Genomic DNA, 27,039 nt, shown 5'->3' on the forward strand with positions numbered 1-27,039 from the left:
CGAATTGCGGGGCCTTAGACGACTGGGCCACCCGTGCCCCCTTTACATAAGAGTTAAAATCATTTTCACTTGAAACCTATGATTCACCAATCTGAGTGGTCGGTTCGTCTTCAATATTAAACAACTGAACTATACGGTACGTGGATGCGGATGATCGGGATTTCTAAATTATTCATCGTGGTTGAGGCACAAATTCAGTGACTATTACCGACCGCCCGGGCACATGTTAATAGAGAAACAGCGTGACACATGCGTGGTTATATTATCATGCGCCAGATGTAGATGCTGTGGAGGTAGCAAACTTTAAAAATCAAAATCATAATCATAATAAAATATTCAAAGAATAAGGTAAAATATGGGATCAGAACTACGTAAGACTGCAGGTGTGAACAGTACTCCAGTTGTATGACGGCAGGCCCACAAATAAATAAGGTGGCAGGAAAGCTCAAGGGGGTTCACATATGACGCGACCATCGGATCCTGGCAGTTAAGGGGACGCTATCCAAAGACTTGTCTCCAATGTCCCGTGAACAACTCTGCATCCAATCTGAATTAACAAAGTAGGAAAAAAACAGAATAAGGTACTTGTGAGACACGGGCACACTAAGCACAATGGCGCTGGTAATATTTGCACCCGGTCCACGGAGCCCATTTCGAGTCGGGAACTTCGGTTTTAACAGCTGATGAAAGGTAACACGCGCCGTTCCAGAGTTCGAAGGTCCTGCAGGTGAAGGAGGAGGTGGTCAAGCAGTACTGTCTGCATTCGGTGAAGGTGTTGACGCCGAACGCTGCGTTATTGTAGCCGGTTATGCAGTAGGTGGTTGATTGATGGCTGAACTCGCTGCCGTAGTTGTCGCACCCTGACGAAGAACATACATCAATGAGTGAGTTTAGTTTGACCAAAGGACTAAACGTCAAAGACATGGCCACATGAAGATGCCACGCCTGAAAATGACTGAAATATTGCTCAAAGCAGCGTCAAACCAAACTCCCTCATTCACGCATATACTCAGAGTCTATCATATTCCGGATAGCAATTGCTTATCTTACGAGGGGCGGTGGGGTAGCCTAGTGGTTAAAGCGATGGCTCATCACGCCGAAGACCAGGGTTCGATTCCCCAGGGTACAATGTGTGAAACCCATTTTCCGGTGTCCCCTGCCGTGATATTGATGGAATAATGCTAGAAGCGGCGTAAAGCCATACTCACTCACTCACTCACTCATTCGCTAATCTCACGAATGTTTGAAAGCAATTTGGCCAAGAGACTTCAGTTGGTAATTTCAGGGTACCCAGTACCCAATGATTGTCACAACAGCTGACTGAGATCGGGTGGCCAAGCAGTGACTTGGCTGACGTCTGTCATCTGACCTGTGGCGCGGTTCGCTGCTCATGCCTTGTGTGGTTCGTCTGGTCCATGCTAGACTTATGGCCGTATTATAACTACCACATAGTTGTGACGTTAAACACATGCGCACACTCACTCGTTCAAGTGGGTCGGCGAGGGAGTGTTGTTTTACGCCGCTGTTATCAATATTCCAGCAAAATCATGGCGGAAGACACCAGACATGTACTTCACACACGTTGGGAATCAAACCCGGGTCTTTGGCGTGACGAGCGAAGGCTTTAACCCCTGGACTACCCAACCGCCCCCATTCGTTCAAGAGAAAGGGTCATACATTAAATCTAAAGCAATTCTCATCTTAACAGAAAACTCGTATTCAAATATGAAGCACTGTTATATTACTGCTACAGAATCTCTCTTTAGTTATCATTATTTGACCCTCCTCAAGTCGATTTGGGATAATTCGATAAATCGGTAAGTCGAGTGTTTTGCTGATCTGGTTCAAGCTGATATTGTGTGTGTGTATGTAATTCGAGAATATCAATTTATAAGCTGGAAATACCATTAGCGAATACTGATCACATTCTAGCAACCCCCTTTGATATATTCAAACATTGCCCCCAAGATCCATTTTGTATGTAAATACCACGTGCACGGGTGAAAGTAGTGCAGTTTCCGGTAATGGGAGTTTGCATACTCATGTCGTTTTGATGTAACAAACATTTCGTTTCATGCTTTGAACTTATTTCATGGTTTAATGCTTCAGTAAAGGATCGTCCATTTAATAATGGAGGGGAGCGCGGTGTGTGTGTCTGTGTGTGTGACTGTGGATGAGGAGGGGGTCGACAAGTCAAGATCTAATTATTTTACAGGGAGCAGGACTGAGATGTGGTTACCGCAGCCGCAGGTACCTGAATTCCTGACATATCGGACCAGTTGATTTATTGTCATCATATAATTGATACTACTATCGATGCAATAAATCAGTCCGATTAACTTGGTCTCATTATATGATGAACATGCAGAAGAGGTACCTGAGTAGCATTCGTGACCAACTCGTGTTCCGGGACAAGCCGAATAGCGATTACGGAAAGGGGCGAGTGGTGACGAATGACCTGAGGAGGGACTACTTTGAATAAGCTCCATGCATCGGTGCAATGTCAACTTGCTCAATAAACTGTCGTTTCCTGTCTCCCGTGCGTTTATTGGATACTTCTCCATGTGGGGATGTCTTTGTTCACACATGTAACTTCAAACCATTTGGCACTACGTGACAAACGGGCGGTTCACTCACACATTGTATTCATACGCAGTTTCTGCAGTTACTTCAGTCAAACGTCTTAAACGTCATTTATTTTTAAAAGTTACATCATATGATAAAGTGAGTATTACACCCGTGTCGTATAATAATCACTATTGTTTATTTATATAATATTTTGCATTTCTTATTTTAAGACCATTGATCTTCAGCAAACTGTTTTAATAATATCAGTTTTAGTACAATTTGCTGTAACAAGATAGGATTATGTGTAATAATGTTACTGATGACGCAGGTGTTGGAGGTGCCGTTGTAGCTGTAGCCAACGTCACAGTCGCAGAGGCCGGAGGAGCAGGTGAAGTTACTACGGATGCAGTCCGAAGCCTGTGTACATGTTTGTCCTGGAACAAAAATAGCGATGCTGTAAACTGATGAGGAAATGAGTAGATGCGGGATACCTTTCATGTAAAATCTTTGAATTATTTAGGTACGATGTAAAAAATACGCTTTGATATATTTTTAGGTACTTGCCATGGCAATTTATATTTTGATCTCTGTAACCCCTGCAATTCAAGCTCCTTACTACGTCGAGAAATGTATGTTAAGGCCGCATTGTTATGTACAATTCAAAACTTGTATTGATTGTGAAACCTGTTTAAAATTCATGCTGTCAGTTAAACTGAAAAATGTTCTTTCCAGATTTCGATTAAGATTTCATGAAGCCAAAATGTAAACATGAAATTGTCAGTTATTGCAATGTTGTACGGTGTTAAAGTTCTCACAATTGATAGCAGGGTTAAAGCTATGGAAATGCACCTCGAAATGAATAGGATATTGGTAGTTTCTCTGGGATCTACTTTCCTCTGAGATATTGTAATTAAACGACTGTCAGGTCATACATGTATGTACCCGAAACAATTTTGGACAATTCCAATGGGGTGCGAAATGATGATGGCAACTTTTACCAAGGCTTGAACAGATTTTAAGTGTTCGTTTTTATGGACAGTGCACTTGTGCATGATTTTCAGGTTACAAGGTTAGATTTGTGAGCACCATGCTTGTGCACGTCGGAATGGGTCTTCAGCAACTCATGCTTGCTGTAAAAGATGACCATGCTTGTTGTAAGAGGCAACGAACGGGATCGGATGGTCAGGCTGATTGGTTATTGGGTGGTTGACGCTTGCCATCGTACCCCAACTGCTTGGATCGATGCTCGTGGTGTCAATTAATGGTTTGTCTGGTCCATACTCGATAATTACTGAGAGCTGTTATACAGCTGGACTATTGCTGAGTGTGGCGTTAAATAAAGTAAAAACCCAATACAAACCAAATCCAATATGTTATTCATAATTCGACGAACAGAAAAGAACTGCGGAAAAAACACTCACAAATAGAAACATCGAGGTGAAATGTACATAACAACTAACGCAGTATATACGTCAACAATTATGCTTTTCAGTTTCCTCCGAGTTTCATATGCAAAGGCACTTGGCTGCTTTTATCAAGAGTCGTGTCCCTTAATCGTGACATGATCCGCTGACCATAGGACTTATACAGATTCAGCTATAATATAGTCCCAATCGAGCTCACGGAGACTTGGAAACCTGGTTCTTTTGAGTCTTTACTAAAACATAGTGATGTGAGTGAGCCACATCTGCAATATCTCAGCCATCAAGGGTTAAACATAAGAAATACATGCAGACTATGTAAAAACCTGACTACGAAGGACAGTAAATTAACTAGACTTATCACAGAATTTTTTATATAACTAGTATGAAATCATTATAAGGATAGCACTACACATGATAAGAACTGATAAAAAACGGGCAACTGAAGGTAGATCACCATACCAGGGACCATTGGGACAGTACTTTAGCTTCCTGCATGGATCCCAGCAGGATTTACATCATCCCTTCAGTTGTTGGCGATGATTAACAAATTTTGCCCATCGATTAGGAACGTGGCAGAAATAAAATTATTTTGAAAGTTCTTGCATACCCTCTCAGGGGGACAATAATTTTACACTTCTTCAACCCCCTTCGAGGAGCCACTGGCAATCTTGGTTTTCCAGTTCATTCTACGAATTAAAAAGAGTCCTTGATTATGCACAAAAAATATCAATAAAACATATGAAACAACTCAATTTCTTTTAAAACACCTATGATCAAATGAAAACTTATATTGGAAAGATACTTGAAGGGTGGAAGTATTGATCCCTTGAGACGGCAAAATCGATATAGTCAAGCAGGACATGCTAGACTGTGATCCTCTCATCACAAGGGATACAAAATGGAAGATCCTTACCTTTCATTAAATATTCATGTGTATATCTGGAATGGCCAATACGACTTCATAAGAATTTCGGTTAAAAGTGGACGTTTGCAAGTGTGATTTCTAATTTCCTGAAGACATGACAGGGAGACTGAAAATATAATGAACTGTTTATGTTTTGATTGTTTATTGATATATCGTAGCGCTGTCAATATCGCCTTTGAGTCGGTGTAGTCAATGGTACAAGGTGGTCTGTGTGTCTGTTTTTGTCTGATTTGTTTGATATTTCTTTAATTTAGTTGAGGTTAGATTCACCTCTGGTTTTACTAACTGCCATAGTGGAGAAGACAAAAGCTGAGTGGGTGCTCTATTATCAAGATATATTTTAGCAACAAAAATATGAGATTGTATTCTTATTCCAATTATTATAATAAGAGATGGTGTAAAGTTCGTCGGAAAGAGGAACACAGCCTTGCACCAGATTTGATTTAGAAGAATGTAATTTAGAAATGTACTGTGAAGACAATTTAATGCGACGTTGTTTAAGGGACTGCTCATCAGCCTCCACATACAGACTTTGTATCGGGGAAGTTTCTGAAAATGAAAAGAATCGAGTTTTTATTTTTAAATTGCCTTTACAAGCTCCACTATATACGATGGAGCCATTATCCAGTTCATGATCAGAGGGAATGAGCGCTCTACACAGTTGGAGGAGGGTTTCTAAGTGATGGTAAAAAAAATACCAAGGAGCTTGGCTTCTTTTACTATGTTGATAGGAGTTCCATCCCAAACTAAATCAGAGTTTTATTTTTCGTCTTATATTTTCTACAAAAGTGAATACAGTTTGTTTTAGTTTTAAGCGACAATTTATGGATTTTATTTGAACATAGATGGAGTTGCCTGTCAATACTATGTTTTGTCCACGACAAGAAATGTTTAAATCATCTACAAAAAGTGATCCATCAATTGATTCATTTAAAACTTTTGATAAACTATTGATCTTAATGCTGAATATTGTGACAGACAGTATACTGCCTTGTGGGACACCCTGATCCTGATTATAATGATCAGACAGGGTACATCCCACACGAACTTGAAATTGTCTGTCTGTTGAAAAGTTTGAGACAAACGCCCTCGCACTCCAAAATAATGCAAATATTTTAAGATACCGTGTTTCCATGTAGTGTCGTATGCCTTTCTACATCGAAAAAGATAGACACTGCATGTTGTTTGTTTATTATGACATTTTTTGACGAATGATTCTGAACGCACTACATGATCGATACTTCTGTTTTTACGGAAACCACATTGTATGTTCGTAATGAGATTGTTGGTTTCCAGGTACCAAACTAGTCGATTATTTATCATGCGTTAAATAGTTTTGCAAACGCAGATTGTCAATAAAATTAATCAGTAATTTCAAGGGTCAGTGTGTTCTCGCCCGGGTGTAGGTATTGGAACAACAAACTTCCTGAGGTGGAAATCTTCCTGACATCCAAATTTCATCAAATTATTTAACAGTGTTTGTAGACATGATTCTGGTAAGTGCTTCAGTAAGTGATAATGTATCAGCTTCTGAAGCGGTATCGTTAACTTAGTCAAGGGAAGTATGTAGTTCATGAATAGAAAATATTTCGTTGTAATCTTCCCAATTATCTGCATTAAAATTAATAGTTTTCTTTTCCTGCTGTTTTTGGTACGTTTGGAATTGATGTACGTGGTTTGATGAGTAAGGACGTTTAGCCAAAGTCTCACAACATTTATGAGCAATATCCATTTTATCAGTTGACAATTCATTGCCATTTTTGGAAACCAGAATCACCTTGATTTTTTAAATCATGTTCCATACCTTGAACACGAGCTTTCCATACCTTGAACATGAGCCTACGTGAATTTATTTTTGAAACGTTAGCGTGTCAAGACTTCCGTTTATTTTTCTCAAATGTATGCAGTGCCTTAGCATTAACAATTTTGAATTTATGTAAATCATGGACCATTGGATGGTGACGGAAATAATGCTCAGCTTTCTTCCGCGCCTTCCTAGCTTGTTTGCAAGTATCATTAAACCATGATTTAAAGATGTGTAGGTTTGCAGAGGACCTAGGAACACATTCAACAGCTATTTTATTTAGTTCACCAGAATTAGGAACATCTACAAAACGACTAGGATTTTATTTGCTTGTACCGAGTAACTCGAACAAAAGCCATTCAGCGTAAAGGGAGTTCCATATAGTTGATGGAGGGACATCAGGTGGAGTAATAGTAGAAAAATGGTTACTTCAACAGAGGTCGTGGTGGACTGACCATTTAAATTCATTTCAAAGTTAAGAGTTTGTGAGTGATACATCAAGAGACGAATGGGTGTCTGTTCCAGGATGTAAATGGGTTTTAGAGTTTTAGTTAAACATGCATAAGTCCTTGTTAGAAATATCCTATTTCCAATATCTTCCCTTTTCTGTCCAAACGTTTGGCATTTGTAACCCCAGAGTGGATTAGGTACACAGACCTCTACTCCGATGTTCAAGTAACCTATTTTCATAGATTTTGGAGGAATTGTAAAGGGGAAAGCAAACAAAAAAGTATTGGTTTTGGTAAAAGTTCCATCTTGTTGTTTCTTTGTAAATCGCTTGACAGCAATTACACCTTGACTTTTCAACTCAGTTGTGATTTTGTCTTCGCTCATGTCCGGTCCCTGATAATTCCTCGGGTAGAAATCTGTGTCCTGGTGCCGAAACAACAACCTTGGTGTTAAAACAAACTTCTGTAAAAAACAGAAGGTTAACTGATTGTTGCCTCCATGTACACTCCACTAGGATTGAGCCATCTCGAAGGCGCGTTACATTTGGTACGTCTCTGCGGACACCTTGGATACCCCTGGAGATCGTTAAAGGGTTTAATGTTAGTGTGTCGCCATCAGCAGGAGCAATGGCAATAACTCTCGGCCACGAATCCACAACAGTAGGTGATACATCTTCATCAGAGGACAAAGCGTCAACGTGTCGACGTTTGTAGTCTTTTGCTGACTTCCACAGGACTTGTGGCTGACACACAATGCAAACTGACCAATTGTGTACGCACACAAACACACACAATGTCGCATTGACGCGCAGTTTAACGCCTTTTTCACACATAATATACTGAACCAAATTAAAAACTTCACAATCCTAAAATTTTAACATTTTGACCAGTTATCATTGTGGGCCCATATTGTGTATTTAAACAGTAATGGCCACGTATTGTCTTCAGATAACACCCGTTTTTGTGCATGTGAATCGATCAAAATCATGTGCACAGCACTATAGTGGCAAAAGTGTTTTTTCATATGCAACTGGTCACGTGGCCATAATACCGTACGTGTTTTCAGCCATACTTGTTAGCAGTCATTAACAAAAACAGAAAAACACATGAAAACAAAAGTCTTTACGGCCATTTGTCATGCCACGCCTTTCAAATGTGCAACGTGAACGTGCCATCGGCATGTTGCAGACGGGAACGTCCGTAGCTGAAGTCGCAAGGACGATAGGATGTAGCCGACGGACTGTTTATGATTTACAGACGCGCCTACAGCAAACGGGTACCACCGCTGATCGCCTTCGGCCAGGTAGACCACGTGTGACGTCACATGCAGAGGATCGTCAGCCGACTTTTGACGGCTATATCAACCAGAAATGAACCGTTTAGGGGTAGACTGAGTGCGCAAACTGTTCGAAACCGTCTGAGAACTGCTCACCTTCAAGCACGATGGCCATACTGCGGGCCGATTCTGACTCAATTACACAGACGTCAACGTCAATTGTGGGCACAGCGACACTTACGATGGACACAAGTCGTCTTCAGTGATGAATACCGATTTAATCTTTGATTTGCTGATGGTAGGGCGAGGGTGTGGAGGCGCCGTCATGAACGTTACGCCCAATGTTGTGTACAGGAAGTTGACAGATTTCGAGGCGGAAGTGTCATGGTGTGGGGTGCTTTCTGTGGCAATGCACGTTCCAGGCGTCTTGTCATCCGTGGCAACCTCAACGCTGCTGCTTAACGCGACCAGGTAATGGCACCAGAACCTCTGCCTTTTATGACAGCACATGGACCCGGTTTGATCTTCCAACACGACAATGCCAGACCCCACACAGCAATTTTGACAAGGAATTTCCTTCAGAATGCGGGAGTCAACGTCATGGACTGGCCGTCAAGGTCTCCCGACCTCAATCCCATCGATTACGCCTGGTATGCTCTTGGCAGAAATCTGCGCACTCTCCAGAACCAACCACAGAATTTGCAAGATCTTGGCACCATTTTGCAGCAACAATGGCTTCGTCTTCCCAATCATGTGTTCACAAGCATCACAAGGTCCATGTGGAGGAGTTGTGTGGCAGTTGTCAACGCACATGGTGGCTATACACGCTACTGAACTTATGTGCCATCAGATTCTCGTGCTCGGGACTTATGATTTAAACTGTTGATGCTATTACCGAATACCGTAGGTGCTTGGAACAAATTATGGTTACCACCGTTAATTAAAATCCTTCTTTGGACATTAATGATTAAAAATTACCTTCTCTGATACATTTGTCCGTTGTATATCATATATGGGATTACTTTTAAAAATGTGAAGTTTTTAATTTGACTCAGTATGGATGAGGCGACAAAGGGACCACGCGACATATTTTGACCTTGAAAAATGTCGCGTTGTGGCATTGTCGCCCTGTGGTAAAATAAAAATTAGTATTCAAAGCGCGACAATATGACAATGCGGGAATGCTACAAATGACCAAAATGTCGCCTTGTGGCATTGTCACACTATGGTTAATTGTGACGCTCTCTGCTTGTAGTTGTAAGGGTAACAATGGGACTATGTCACTTCTAGGATGGGCGGTCGGGTAGCCTAGTGGTTAAAGCGTTCGCTCATCACGCCGATACCCGGGTTCGATTCCCGACATAGGTGCAATGTGTGTATCCCATTTTTGGTGTCCTCCGCCGTGATTTTGCTTGAATATTGCTAAACGCGGCATAAAACCATACTCACTCACTCACTTCTAGAATTCCATACAAACCCTTACCTTTGATTTTCTCAAGGTTGCAGTTCACACCGTCCCCTTCATACATGTGGTTACAGTGGCACGTGTAGGACCCCAAAGTGTTCGTGCAGTTGGCGTTCTCGTGACAGACGTTGGGAGTACTACATTCATTGTTGTCTGAAATGCAATCAATGCAACGAATACAGTCAATACGGCCAATACATTCTATACAACCAACACAGTCAGTGCAGTCCATACAGTTTATATAGTCACTGTATTCAAAGTTGGTTGGTTGGTTTGTTGTTTAACGCCGCTCCAAGCAATATTCCAGCTATATGACGGCGGTCTGTAAATAATTGAGTCTGCACAAGACAATCCAGTGATTAATATCATGAGCATCGATCCACGCAATTGGGCTACTAACATAACATAAGATGTTACCAACACAAAACAATATGTTTCCAGCACAATACACGATATTGCGAACTCAGAGAAGCAATCCTACAACACGATACACGATGTAATAAAAAACAATACACGATGTTACCAATAGAATACAGTATGTAACCAACACGATACACGATGTAATAAAAAACAATACAAGATGTTACCAACACAATACACATTGTTACGAACACGATACACGATGTACTAAAAAACAATACAAGATGTTACCAACACAATACACATTGTTACGAACACGATACACGATGTAATAAAAAAACAATACAAGATGTTACCAACACAATACACATTGTTACGAACACGATACACGATGTAATAAAAAACAATACAAGATGTTACCAACGCAATACACGTTGTTACGAACACACATCAGACACAAATTATTAGCACACACCATATAGTGTTATCATTGCTTACCAGACATAAGCTTCCATCACTCAAAACACACTTAAGAACACAAATATGTACTATGTTCACTTACCAACACTGGGAAGCAATGCTACGCACAAATGTACTAACGCAATACACACTGTTTTTGAAAATAAAACATACATGTTAATATACGAACACGGAGAAGCAATGCTACCAACACAATATAAGATGTTACCAACACAATAAAGATGTTACCAACACAATACAAGATGTTACCAACTCAAAACAATATGTTACCAGCACAATACACTATTTTACGAACATAAAGAAGCAATACTACCAAGACAATACAATATGTTGCCAACACAATATGATATGTTTCCATCACAATACACGATGGTACGAACACACATAAGACACAAATTATTAGCACACACCATATGGTGTTATCAACGCTCACCAGACATAAGCCTCCATCACTCAAAATACACATATAAACACCTACATGTCGCATGTGCAGATATGAACACACAACATACACAGTTATTAAACACACCACACAGAGCTATGAACACCCACCAAACACAGTTATTAACACCCATCACACAGTTATTAACACCCATCACACACAGTTATTAACACCCACCAAACACAGTTATTAACACCCACCAAAGACAGTTATTAACACCCATCACACAGTTATTAACACCTACCACACACATTTATTAACACCCATCACACAGTTATTAACACCCATCACACAGTTATTAACACCCATCACACAGTTATTAACACCCACCAAACACAGTTATTAACACCCATCACACAGTTATTAACACCCACCACACACAGTTATTAACACCCACCAAACACAGTTATTAACACCCATCACACACAGTTATTAACACCCATCACACACAGTTATTAACACCCACCAAACACAGTTATTAACACCCATCACACAGTTATTAACACCCACCAAACACAGTTATTAACACCCATCACACAGTTATAAACACCTACCACACACAGTTATTAACACCCACCAAACACAGTTATTAACACCCATCACACACAGTTATTAACACCCACCAAACACAGTTATTAACACCCATCACACAGATATTAACACCCACCAAACACAGTTATTAACACCCATCACACAGTTATTAACACCCACCAAACACAGTTATTAACACCTACCAAATACAGTTATTAACACCCATCAAACACAGTTATTAACACCCACCAAACACAGTTATTAACACCCATCACACACAGTTATTAACACCCATCACACAGTTATTAACACCCACCACACACAGTTATTAACACCCACCAAACACAGTTATTAACACCCATCACACACAGTTATTAACACCCATCACTCACAGTTCTTCGCCCAGACCACACACAGTTATCAACACCCATCACACAGAGTTATTAACACCCACCAAACACAGTTATCAACACCCATCACACAGTTATTAACACCCATCACACACATTTATTAACACCCATCACACACAGTTCTTCGCCCAGATCACACACAGTTATTAACACCCATCACACAGTTCTTTACATAAACCACACACAATTATTTACAACCACCACACACAGCTATTAACACCAACCACATGCAGTTGTTTACATCTACCACATACAGTTATTTACACTCAACACAACAGTTATCTACACCCACCACATACGGTTATTAGCACTCAACACAACAGTTATTTACAACCACCACACACAGTTATAAACACCAACGGCATGCCGTTATTTACACCTACCACATATAGTTATTAGCACTCAACACACACAGTTATTAGCACTCAAAACATACAGTTATTAGCACCCACCACATACAGTTATTAACACTCAACGCACAGTTATCTACACCTACCACATACAGTTATTAACACCCACCACATACAGTTATTAGCACTCAACACAACAGTTATTTACAACCAACACATACAGTTATTAACACACACCGCATACAGTTATCTACAACCACCACATACAGTTATTAGCACCCACCCCATACAGTGTTCACACTAAACACACAGAGTTATTGACAACCACCAGAAACAATCATTTACACCCACCCCACACAGTTATATACACCCACATTTACCACTCACAAATATCAACACACTCTACATATTTATTAACATTAACCATGTTGTTGCACACACACACACGCGCGCGCACGCACGCACGCACGCACGCACGCACGCACGCACGCACACTGACCATTTATAGTGTTATAGTCAGATGTATCAGCGAATAATCTAGGTTATTCTTTTGTCAATATATATTTAAGTCAACGTACCCAAAATCAGTTGCAAAATCATTGCATGCATGGTGACATCTTGTGATTGGATCTTGTGACAATGGGTTGTTAAGACAGTTCATTGTTATCTGAGGGGTGATCAGGTTCAATCAATTCAAAGAGCAATCTTACATGTTTAAAGACGCTAGCAAACATTGTTTGATTGTATATTTTAATATACACATGTACAACAATAACAATAGCATCTCAAAGACTTAAATATTTAAATACCAATGATAAATATCAATGTGACCACAAATATGACTTGTGACCATAAGTTTATACATATATACTTGAATGATGAAGACTTGTTTGGCAGGAGACGAACACACATCAGACACAAATTATTCCCACGCACCATATAGTGTTATCAACGCTCACCTAAACTTTCGACATAAACTTTCACTAAAAACACACGTATAAACACCTACATGTACCATATGCAGATATCACCACACAAGATACACAGTTATGAACACTTACAATACACTGTTATTAAACACACCACACACAGTTATTTACACACACCACACACAGTTATTTACACCCACCACACACGGTTATTAACACACACCAGACACCAGCTATTTACGCTCACCGCACAGTCATTAACACACACCACACACAAGTTACTAACACTCACCACACACAGTTATTAACACACACCAGACACAAGTTATTCACACTCACCCACACCATGCCAAGACACACCATACACAGTTGTTAACACACACCACACACAAGTTATTAACACACACCACACACAGTCATTAACACACACCACACACAAGTTATTAACACACACCACACACAGTCATTAGCACTAACCACACACAAGTTATTCACACTCACCCACACCATGTCAAGACACACCATACACAGTTGTTAACACACACCACACACAAGTTATTAACACACACCACACACAGTCATTAGCACTAACCACACACAAGTTATTCACACTCACCCACACCATGTCAAGACACACCATACACAGTTGTTAACACACACCACACACAAGTTATTAACATACACCAGACACAAGTTATTTACACTCACCCACATCGTGTCAACACTCACCCCACTCAGTCATTAACACACACCATATCAGGCACAAGTTATCAACACACACCAGACACAGTCATTAACACACACAAGACACAAGTTATTAACACTCACCGCACAAAGTCATTAACACACACCAGACAGAAGTTATTAACACTCACCGCACAGAGTCATTTACACACACCAGACACAAGTTATTAACGTTCCACGCACAAAGTCATTAACACACACCGCACAAAGTCATTAACAAACACAAGTTATTAACGTTCCACGCACAAAGTCATTAACACACACCGCACAGAGTCATTTACATACACCAGACACAAGTTATTAACGTTCCACGCACAAAGTCATTAACACACACTGCACAAAGTCATTTACACACACCAGACACAAGTTATTAACATTCACCCACACTGTGTCAACACACAGCATACACAGTTGTTAAGACCCACCACACACAATTATTTACCCTTACACTTGCTATAAACGCTAACCCCACACAACTTTTTTTACGCAGGCGACATGACAAAAGTTATTAACACTATTCAACATATTGAAAAACAATTAAAAAACAATAATCTACGTTCTGTCTAGGATGGCATTAATACTACCATTGGGACCAACACAAATTTCAAGCTCACAAGAGCGCAGGATTACCGTTTTTTCGTTAATGAGTTGAACATTTTATGTTCATTTTGACACGTATGATTTTCCTCAAATGATGAAAATGAATTTCTGCCCTTCCAGCAGGATGATAGCTTGGCATTGCTCTGTTATGGAAAAGTTCTAACATTGTACCTCTTCCATAAATCTAAAACCTAACTGTACACGATGACAATCGCCCTGTGGCTTTAACTTCAATAGCTTCTGAACAACAAAAGTTCCTGTGACATTGAATAAGATTTAATGCAAAGTTATGTTTTCTACAGAATCTGAAACAATTTCGGTTTGCAACAGATAAAAGACTCATGTAAGTGTTCAAATGGTTTATGCGTGATTTCATAAAAAAAAACATGTACATGACAAAATGTCAATTTATAGTGTGTGTCCACCTCTAGTTGCGATGCAAGCAACACATCTTTGTCTCGTGGAATGGAACAGGCGTCGCACAAAGTCCTGTGGGATATCTGTCCATATCTGCCTGAGCATGTTTCGAAGTTCCTGGAGTGTCTGTGGAACACGTGGTTGACGTCGAAGGCGCCGATCCATCTCAACCCCTCATGTGCTCGATTGGTGAGTGATCAGGGGAGCGAGCCGGCCAGGGGATGACATTCATTGTTTTGTTGAAGAGAACCCTGAACAAGTCGAGCAATATGAGGCAGGGGGTTGTCATGTTGAAAGGTAATGACTGGGCCATGACGACGCAAAAACGGTAGAACAGGGCCGATGATATCGTCGCGGTAGCGCTGTCCATTGAGATTTCCCTCTACCACTATCAAACGGGTCCTCTGTCTTGCTGTAATCCCACCCCATACCATAACGCTACCGCCCCCGGACCGATCTTCTTCCATGACACAATGATTGACGTAACGTTCACCTCGACGTCAGTACACTCGAATCCGCCCATCGCTGTGGCTGAGGTGAAAACGAGACTCGTCAGTGAATAGAACTTGTCCCCACTGCATGACCGTCCTGCGAAGACGCTGTCTGCATCACTGTAGATGTGCTTGACAATGGTTTTCTCTCAAAATGGGACGTCTGGCGGGTCTTCTGGCGACAATCCCTGCACATCCGAGGGGACGACGTACGGTTTGTGGAAATATTCGTCGAAGGCCAGGGATGCTTCTTGCAGTCACTGATGCCGGCTGGAATCGATTTCGTAGGTGTGTTGTTCGAATCCAGTTGTCTTCTCGATTATTGGTTACGCGTGGCCTGCCACTCCGAGGATGGTCTCTGACTGCATTCGTCTGTTGCCAACGTTGCCATAAACACCAAATGGTGTTTCTCTGGACGTTAAATTGTCTCGCAACATCACGTTGTCTCGATCCTGCTTCAAGCATACAAATGGCTCGCAGACGCTCATTTTTGGACAGGCGTGGCATTTCGTAATGTTGAATAATTGCGTCATTTTGTTGTTGTCAGCACGATGCTACACAATGCATATGGGATCCCGTTAACGGACAAGTTTTCTACCCATTCTTGGGTAGTGAAATGCATTGGGCTTGCATAAAAGTCAACTTCTGCATGGAATGCAGGCTTTTCTGTTGCAGTTGCGTTTTTGTGACTTGATTCCATACATGTACTACAATATTGAAAAACAAACTTGACTGGTTTGAAAATAACACTAAAATATTGGTGTCACAGGGACTTTTTGTCGAAGTTCAGCATATTCTCGACCTTTGGCAATTTGCATATAAACCCAGCAGAGGCAACGAGGACGAAACACGGACTCTTCTGCATGAGTGAGTGAGTGAGTGAGTTGGGTTTAACGCCGCTTTGAACATTATTCCAGTTATATCACGGCGTGTCAGCTTAATGTGGGAGGAAAGCCCGAAGTGATGTAGGTCTCAGACGTTTACCACTTCGGTGAAACCCACGAGCACGGGTATGGTGCTGACAAACCTAGAAACATCATTGGGGCGAACCGGGATTCGAACCCACAATCATAGGTTTCTGGCGTGCCCAAGGGACGCAACTCTGCACAGCGATTCGCGGCGCCTTAGACGACTGGGCCACCCGTGCCCCCTCTTCTGCATGAGATTGATATCCTTCTAGATAACGGTAAATCGTATGTAAGAATATTGTTCGTCGATTTTTCATCCGCTTTCAATACCATACAGTCTCACTTACTTAATAACATGGGTGTTGACTCAAATATTGTCAATGTGTCAATTATTTAAGAGGACACAGTTCGTCAGCGTCTCTTGTTCGCACTCCTACAGACGCTCCTCAAGGTTATATCATCTCGCTCAATATATTTATTTTGTACACAAAAGACTGTATTAGCTGTTTTGCTGATTTTTATTGTAAAATGTGCAGGCAACCCACCTGCAGGTCTTATCAAAGATTCGAAACTGATGTTGTGAAATTGAATTTCTTATTTTATATCTCGGTGTAAGGATAATGTACTTTTGGAGAGATAACAGGCCACAGCTCTTCAGCGTTAATCTCTTGTTCGCACTTCTTCAGAGGCCCCTCGAGGATGTGTCATCTCACTCAATATATTTATTATGAACACACAAGACTGTATTCGCCGTTTTGCTGATTGATTTACTGTAAAATGTGCAGACAACGTCTCTTATTTCATATCTTGGTGTATTGATAGTATATTTTTGGAGCGATAACCCATGTTTTAAGTCAATTGTTATCGATAGATAATGAGGAAAAAGAAGACAAGTATAAATATCTGGGTACCATCATTGATTCAAAATTGACATGAGATGCTAACACGGAATTTCCTTCTGGATAATAAAGTGTTATCTTATCTCAGTTATCAACACACTCCACACATATTTAGCAACTTTTACCATTAACGCACACCACACACACGTATTACGCTCACCGGATAGTCTTTATATATATGTTATGTTAACAACTATGACTTACCAACAGCTATAATATCTCAACAGCTAGGTCTTGTCAACAACAATAACAAGTCCACAACTATGATTTATCAATAACTTCATTATGGTAATGATTATGATATGTCAAAAACTATCATTTGTCAATAACTATATCATGTCAACAACTTCAATATTTTAACAACTAGTCCACAACAATTATATATCACAATCTTAAACCTACAAACAACTATAAAATGTCAGCAGCTATGATTATCAACAACTTTAATATGTCATTAACTATAAAAACGTCATCAATTACGGACATGTCAACAGTTATGATTATATCAAGGAACATAACATTTCAACAACTATAATAACGATGGAGATATGTTAGAACTATGATATGTCAATACCTGTGATTGTGAACAGCCATGATATGATAAGAACTAATATATACGAGTAATTACGATATGTCAACAGAAAATATGTGTCAACAAATATAATATTGCAACAATTATGCGATTACAAAACAAATCAACGGCCATGATGTGTCATCAACCGATAACAAGTTTTATCATTTAACAATTATGACATGTCAACAACTTTGATTTGTTAACAACTATTACATGCCAACAATTCCACTATGTTAACGATTATGCTATGCTAACAGCTATGTCAAAAACTTTAACATATCAACAAACATAATGTGGTAAGAATTGCGATTAATCAACATTAATGATATGCATGCAAATAACTATGATATGTCGGCAGCTATGATACGTCAACAGCTATGACATGCTAACAAATATTAATATCCGACAAGTTGCATATGTAAACAGGTATAATATGTCAAGAACTATAATAATGCAACAATAATATTGCAGCATTAATATATTAACAACGCTTACAACAACGGTCGTCCTCTGGACACGCCAGAAACCTATGATTGTGGGTTCGAATCCCGCTGCGCCCCAATGATGTTTCTAGGTTTGTCCAGGCTCCATACCCGTGCTCGTGGGTTTCACCGAAGTGGTAAACGTCTGAGACCTACATCACTTCGGGCTTTCCTCCCACATTAAGCTGACACGCCGTGATATAACTGGAATAATGTTAAAAGCGGCGTTAAACCCAACTCACACACACACACATACAACAACGGTTGTATGTCAACGGCTACAATAAATTAACAACTGTAATCCATGTATGTCATGAACTATGAAGCATCAACAGCAACAACTGAAATCCATGTATGTCATGAACTATGAAGCATCAACAGCAACAACTGTAATCCATGTATGTCATGAACTATGAAGCATCAACAGCAACAACTGTAATCCATGTATGTCATGAACTATGAAGCATCAACAGCAACAACTGTAATCCATGTATGTCATGAACTATGAAGCATCAACAGCAACAACTGAAATCCATGTATGTCATGAACTATGAAGCATCAACAGCAACAACTGTAATCCATGTATGTCATGAACTATGAAGCATCAACAGCAACAACTGAAATCCATGTATGCCATGAACTATGAAGCATCAACAGCAACAACTGTAATCCATGTATGTCATGAACTATGAAGCATCAAATGCAACAACTGTAATCCATGTATGTCATGAACTATGAAGCATCAACAGCAACAACTGTAATCCATGTATGTCATGAACTATGAAGCATCAACAGCAACAACTGTAATCCATGTATGTCATGAACTATGAAGCATCAACAGCAACAACTGTAATCCATGTATGTCATGAACTATGAAGCATCAACAGCAACAACTGAAATCCATGTATGTCATGAACTATGAAGCATCAACAGCAACAACTGTAATCCATGCATGTCATGAACTATGAAGCATCAACAGCAACAACTGTAATCCATGTATGTCATGAACTATGAAGCATCAACAGCAACAACTGTAATCCATGTATGTCATGAACTATGATGCATCAACAGCAACAACTGTAATCCATGTATGTCATGAACTATGAAGCATCAACAGCAACAACTGTAATCCATGTATGTCATGAACTATGAAGCATCAACAGCAACAACTGTAATCCATGTATGCCATGAACTATGAAGCATCAACAGCAACAACTGTAATCCATGTATGCCATGAACTATGAAGCATCAAATGCAACAACTGTAATCCATGTATGCCATGAACTATGAAGCATCAACAGCAACAACTGTAATCCATGTATGCCATGAACTATGAAGCATCAACAGCAACAACTGTAATCCATGTATGTCATGAACTATGAAGCATCAACAGCAACAACTGTAATCCATGTATGTCATGAACTATGAAACATCAACAGCAACAACTGTAATCCATGTATGTCATGAACTATGAAGCATCAACAGCAACAACTGTAATCCATGTATGTCATGAACTATGAAGCATCAACAGCAATAACTGTAATCCATGTATGTCATGAACTATGAAGCATCAACAGCAACAACTGTAATCCATGTATGTCATGAACTATGAAGCATCAACAGCAACAACTGTAATCCATGTATGCCATGAACTATGAAGCATCAACAGCAACAACTGTAATCCATGTATGTCATGAACTATGAAGCATTAACAGCAACAACTGTAATCCATGTATGTCATGAACTATGAAGCATCCACAGCAATAACTGTAATCCATGTATGCCATGAACTATGAAGCATCAACAGCAACAACTGTAATCCATGTATGTCATGAACTATGAAGCATCAACAGCAACAACTGTAATCCATGTATGCCATGAACTATGAAGCATCAACAGCAACAACTGTAATCCATGTATGTCATGAACTATGAAGCATCAATGACGTGTCAAGAACGATCACATGTCAGCAGCTCTAATATTGCAACATTTGCGACATGTAAACAGCTATGGTCTGTTAACAGTTCTACTATAACGGTTACAATATGTCAGCAACAATGCCTGACAAACAATTACAACATGTAACCAACTATAATATGTAAACAAATACGATATGTCAACATCTATGATACTTCACCAACCATGATATTTCAACAGCTATAATGTCAGCAGCTATGATATGTCAACAGCCATGATATGTCAACAGCTATGGTATGTCGAAAGCTGTGATATGTCAACAGCTATCTTATGTCGACAGTTATGATACTTCACCAACCATGATATGTCAACAGCTTTGATATGTCATCAGCTATGATTTGTCAACAAGTATGATATGTCAACAGTTATTATGTCACAAAATATGATATGCCAACAGCTATAATATGTCACCAACTATGATATGTCAACAACTATAATATATCAACAGCTATGATATGTCAACAGCTGTGATATGCCAACAGCTATGATACGTCAGCAGCTATGATATATCAACAGCTATGATGTGTCAACAGCTATGATATATCAACAACTATGATTTGTCAACAAGTATGATTTGTCAACAACTATAATATGTCAACAGCTAAGATAAGATTCAGAAGAGTACAACACATTACCTGCACAAGTATGATATGTCAACAGTTATAATATGTCACAAAATATGATATGTCAACAGCTATAATATATCAACAGCTATGATATGTCAACAGCTGTGATATGCCAACAGCTATGATACGTCAGCAGCTATGATATATCAACAGCTATGATGTGTCAACAGCTATGATATATCAACAACTATGATTTGTCAACAAGTATGATTTGTCAACAACTATAATATGTCAACAGCTAAGATAAGTTTTAGAAGAGTACAACACATTACCTGCACATGTCCATCCGTCACCGTTAAAGCCTGGTTTACACGCACACGTGTAGGAGCCGACAACGTCGGTGCAGTCTGCATTGGAGTCACAGGTGTTGGATCCGGTTAGACACTCGTTCTCTTCTGAAATCAACAACGAATGCATGTTGTTGTAAGCCGCGATCAGCATGCCTAACGACAGTCTGTGAATAATTAAGTCTAGAACAGGCGAGGATTATCTTTTTTTCTGGGAATAAATTATCTACTAACGTCTGAATTTTAATTTCCGATGTCGGTTAAGCCATCAAGTTGTATAAGTGGATCTACGAAAAATGATAATGATTCTATTTGTTTGTTGGTCGTTTAACACTGAAAGCATTTAACAATATTCAAGGAATGTGAGGGCTCTGGAACCTGTCACAGATCTCATGGTACCAGGCACACAGCCACGGACACACACAGCCACACAGCCACATGCAGACACACAGCCACACAGACACAGACACACACAGACACACAGCCACACAGCCACGGACACACACAGCCACACAGCCACATGCAGACACACAGCCACACAGACACAGACACACAGAGACACACACACACATACACGTGTAGTCGCGTAAATGCAGTACTCTTAAACACATCGTCTCTTGGCTACCTGTGCCCCCACCCCTCACAGATCTCATGGTTTGGCACAGAGTCAATGTCTTCCCTAACTCACCTGAGCAGGTTTGGCCATCACCTGTTAAACCAGGGTTGCATACGCACGTGTCATTTTGACGTTTGTTCAGACAAACAGCATTGGTACCGCATGGAACGACAATGTCTGCACAGTTGTCTGGATCTGAAAAATAAAACTTAAAAAGAGTCTTGTCTTTTGATGGCTTTTGTTTGACGCTGCATTCAGCATAATTTATAAATTAAAGAAAATTCAATTATCGCGCGTCGGCCTGTGCATCATCGAGTCTGAACCAGATACACCTGTGGCTGGTATTATGAACAACGTCACCAACAACGTCATCAACACAATCACCCAGCCTTACCAGCAGCTACTGTTGGGTACCAACACAAAGTATCCTTCCATGGTTCCATCGGGGATGCCAGAAAACTATGATTGTGGCTTCGAATCCCGGTTCACCCCGATTATGTTTCTAAGTTTGTCGGCCCCATACCCGTACTCGTGGGTTTCACCGAAGTGGTAAACGTCTGAGACCTGCATTACTTCGGGCTTTCCTCCCACATTAAGCTGACACGCCGTGATATAACTGGAATACTGTTAAAAGCGGCGTTAAACCCAACTCACTCACTCACTCCATCGGGGATGCAGACTATTATGCCATTAATGTGTAATCCTGGGATGCCAGCCTCAGGGTAATCCTAGGATACCAGCCATAGTTTAATTTTGTTATACCAGTCACAGTGTAATCTTGGTTTACCGCCCATAGAGTAATCCTGGTATACAAGCCATAATATATTCCGTGGATTCCTCCCACATTAAGCTGACACGCCGTGATATAACTGGAATACTGTTAAAAGCGGCGTAAAACCAAACTCACTCACTTACTCACTTCTCTGTCAAGGTGTATTGTGAAAATGAAAGTTACTCTGAGAAGCATGATTGTGAACATAAACCTTTCTCCTGTAAAGTATTAATGTGAACACGGACCATCGATCTGTAAAGTATTATTGTAAACATACATTTTTCCATGAAAATTATTATTGTGAACATAATATTTTGCCAACAATAGTGTATTCTTGTTATACCAGTGACAGTGTAATCTTGGTTTACCACCCATGGAGAAATCCTGGTATACAAGCCATAAAATATTCCGTGGATACCAACCATACTAGTGTATTCTTGTTATACCAGTCACAGTGAAATCTTGGTTTACCACCCATGGAGTAATACTTGTATACAAGCCATAAAATATCCCGTTGATACCAACCATAGTGTATTCTTGTTATACCAGCCACAGTGTAATCTTGGTTTACCGCCCATAGAGTAATCCTGGTTTTCAAGCCATAAAATATTCCGTGGATACCATCCATAGTGTAACCTTTGAAAACTAGCCTTAGTGTAATCACGGAAACACTATTGCGTATATGGTAGAAGAAATAGCGTCCAGTCGTCTAAGACGCCGCAATTCGATGAGCAGAGTTGCGTCCGGAGGACACACCAGAACCCTATGATTGTGGCTTCGAATGCCGGTTCGCCCCGATTATGTTTCTAGGTTTGTCAGCACCATACCCGTGCTCGTGGGTTTCACCAAAGTGGTAAACGTCTGAGACCTGAATCACTTCGGGCTTCCTCCCACATAAAGCTGACACGCCGTGATATAACTGGAATACTGTTAAAAGGGGCTTTAAACCATTCACTCACTCACTCCGTGTTTAAAATCGGGCAGTAATTCTGTCAACATATGTTACTGACACCATCACTAAGATTGGTCATTGCATGGGTAAACTGCATGAATTTGCAAAATTCATCAGCTGAACTACAAACTTAAAATAATCTTCTACTTGTTCTCTCATCCAATACCAGAAACTTCCAAAGAACACAAAAAGAACACACTCAACCACAACCAGTACCACAAAATTAATATAATAAATCTCAGACACTATCACCCGGTACCACAAACTTAATATAATAAATCTCAGACACTGTCACCCGGTACCACAAAATTAATATAATAAATATCAGACGCTATCACCCAGTACCACAAATTAATACAATAAATCTCAGACACTATCACCCAGTACCATAAAATTAATATAATAAATCTCAGACACTATCACCCAGTACCACAAAAATAATATAATAAATCTCAGACACTATCACCCAGTACCACAAACTTAATACAATAAATCTCAGACACTATCACCCGGTACCACAAAATTAATATAATAAATCTCAGACACTATCACCCAGTACCACAAACTTACTATCATCATTCTCAGACACTATCAACCAGTACCACAAACTTACTATAATCATTTACAGACACTATCAACCAGTATCACAAACTTACTATAATCATTTACAGACATTATCAACCAGTATCACAAACGTAATATTATAATTTTCAGACACTATCAACCACTACCACAAACTTACCAGTATCATTCTCAGACACTATCAACCAGTATCACAAGCTTACTATTATCATTCTCAGACGCTATCAACCACTACCACAAACTTACTATTATCGTTCTCAGACACTATCAACTACTACCATAAACTTACTATCATCATTCTCAGACACTATCAACCACTACCACAAACTTACCAGTATCATTCTCAGACACTATCAACTACTACCATAAACTTACCAGTATCATTCTCAGACACTATCAACCACTACCACAAACTTACTATTATCATTCTCAGACACTATCAACCACTACCACAAACTTACCAGTATCATTTTCAGACACTATCAACCAGTATCACAAGCTTACTATTATCATTCTCAGACGCTATCAACCACTACCCCAAACTTACTATTATCATTCTCAGACACTATCAACCACTACCATAAACTTACTATTATCATTCTCAGACACTATCAACCACTACCCCAAACTTACTATTATCATTCTCAGACACTATCAACCACTACCCCAAACTTACTATTATCATTCTCAGACACTATCAAACCACTACCACAAATTTGATATAACGCTCTTAAACAATACATCCTTGAAATACTCATATAGCTACAATATTGCTGAGAACGGCGTTAAACAACAAACAAACAAACCTGATACTAGGATCTTAAAATAATCATCAACAAGCTCTCTCACCAAGTACTAGAATCTTGAAATAATTATCCTCGAACGTACTCATTCGTTACTATAAATGTGATCAGATCATCCTCCGAAATTCCCCCTCACAATATAACAACCTTGAAATATATCATGAATTAATCAAACTTGAAAATAGCACCCTCAGACACTCTCTCTCAAAAGCATTCGTCAGGTGCCGCGATTCGCTGTGCAGAGTTGCGTCCCTTGGGCACGTCAGAAACCTATGATTTTGGGTTCGAATCCCGGTTCACCATACCCGTGCTCGTGGCCTTGATATAATCTTTCTCACACCTATGATATGCCAGCTATGATATGATATGCTGGCATATATCTATGGCATTTGTCAAGAGCTATGATATATCATATATCATATATGCCAGCATATCATATATGATGGTCATATCAGACCTATGGTATGCCAGCAGTTATGATATGCTCGCAGCTATGATATATCAACAACTAAAATGTATATAGTCTCAGATACCCTTGTACTGATTAGTATTGATATTACTACATGCCCTTGTGGCGCAACATGTTTGAATGGTTGAATATATATTGTAAAATGGGTCTGTGGCCTGATTTACTGAAATAAACCACCATTATATACTAAGATGTGCCAGCAGCACTACCACTACCATCTACTTATTCTCTCATCCGATACTAAGAACTTCACCCTCAGGGAAATAAACCTCTGCCAGTGTGCAGCTGTGACCTACCCTTCAGTTGCAGGTACGAAGCTGTGCTGCTGGGTCTTCTGGTGTAGGAATCCTTCATGTGAGTGAAGTATTTAGAACACGAAGACGTTTGTTCATCAAACACTACCGACAGACAATTTACATTGTAGAAGCAATCCACAGCACATGCCAAGTAATTTATCGCTTTATGACTTCCTAACGTATAGACGTCATAGATGAATCCGTCCAGCGATAGTGACTTTTCAAACTGATCCATTCCACAATTGTTGTTCATGAAAAAATATGACGAAACTCCTTTCGAAACGAACACAAAATTAAAAAGAAACGCACACCATTTGGAAACCATTTTCAAATAATTGTGTAGCGGTTATTCTTCTACACGACAGGAGGAACCGTATGCATTTGATGTTAAGTGCCTGACGAGGTATCCAGGGAATAAATCAGAAGTCCCACAGTGGCTGGCTAAAGCTTCCACTGTTAAAAATCAACGCTCTCCATTGGGTTCAGAAGGTAATTGAAATAACACTGATGAATCAGACGGCGAGTCAGTAGGGAGACTTTGAGATTGATTCAGAAAATCAACAAATCAATAAACCATCTTCATGGGGGGTACTTTGTTTGTGGAATCATGTTTCTTAACCGTTAGACGATAATGTTGCACTGTTATAACTGTAAGTTGTTAGCAAGAAGATCTCCAAAAAATTGTTTACATAAAATCGCACATCCGTTAAACTGTATGCTTTGAATGTTATAAATATTCATGCTCATCCCACTTGCTAGAATGTTTTCACAGGAAACTAATTGTTTGATATCACACGTTACCTCCTAAAAGATCTGTCAATGATGATTTGACATAAGTGCTTTCAGGAGTTTATATTATTAAGATCTAACACAAGTGAATCACAATTTGCACTCTGGTATAAAAAAACGTTACAATGTCATAAGCGAACGTCACCACATCTACAGACTGGAAGTATTTTTCAATGTCATGTGTAATCTGGTGTTTGTGTCTGTGTGTTTCTTTGTATAAAGAATGTATGCATGTATGTACTCATATGTGTATTGACATATTAGTGCTGGTATATTAATGTACAAATGCGGAATATATTAACTTCTGTCTGTATGTCATAGTGTATCTTCGGTCAATAAATG

At 39.8% G+C, this 27,039-nt stretch overlaps 1 protein-coding gene across 1 annotated transcript; it reads right to left on the reverse strand.

Annotated features, from left to right (window-relative positions):
• Positions 1-26,274, reverse strand: LOC139458377 (protein kinase C-binding protein NELL1-like). Its single transcript, XM_071239784.1, has 6 exons — positions 25,909-26,274; positions 22,107-22,229; positions 21,404-21,526; positions 9,930-10,064; positions 2,886-3,002; positions 1-860 (listed from the first exon to the last, which is right to left on the reverse strand). The coding sequence occupies exons 1-6, from the start codon at positions 26,231-26,233 to the stop codon at positions 604-606; spliced, it is 1,080 nt and encodes a 359-aa protein (XP_071095885.1). The 5' UTR covers positions 26,234-26,274; the 3' UTR covers positions 1-603.
• Between the last annotated feature and the right edge of the window lie 765 nt (positions 26,275-27,039).

This window comes from Haliotis cracherodii, unplaced genomic scaffold (assembly GCF_022045235.1).
Source record: "Haliotis cracherodii isolate W230 unplaced genomic scaffold, xgHalCrac1.p SCAF_12, whole genome shotgun sequence".
Lineage (NCBI taxonomy): Eukaryota > Metazoa > Mollusca > Gastropoda > Lepetellida > Haliotidae > Haliotis > Haliotis cracherodii.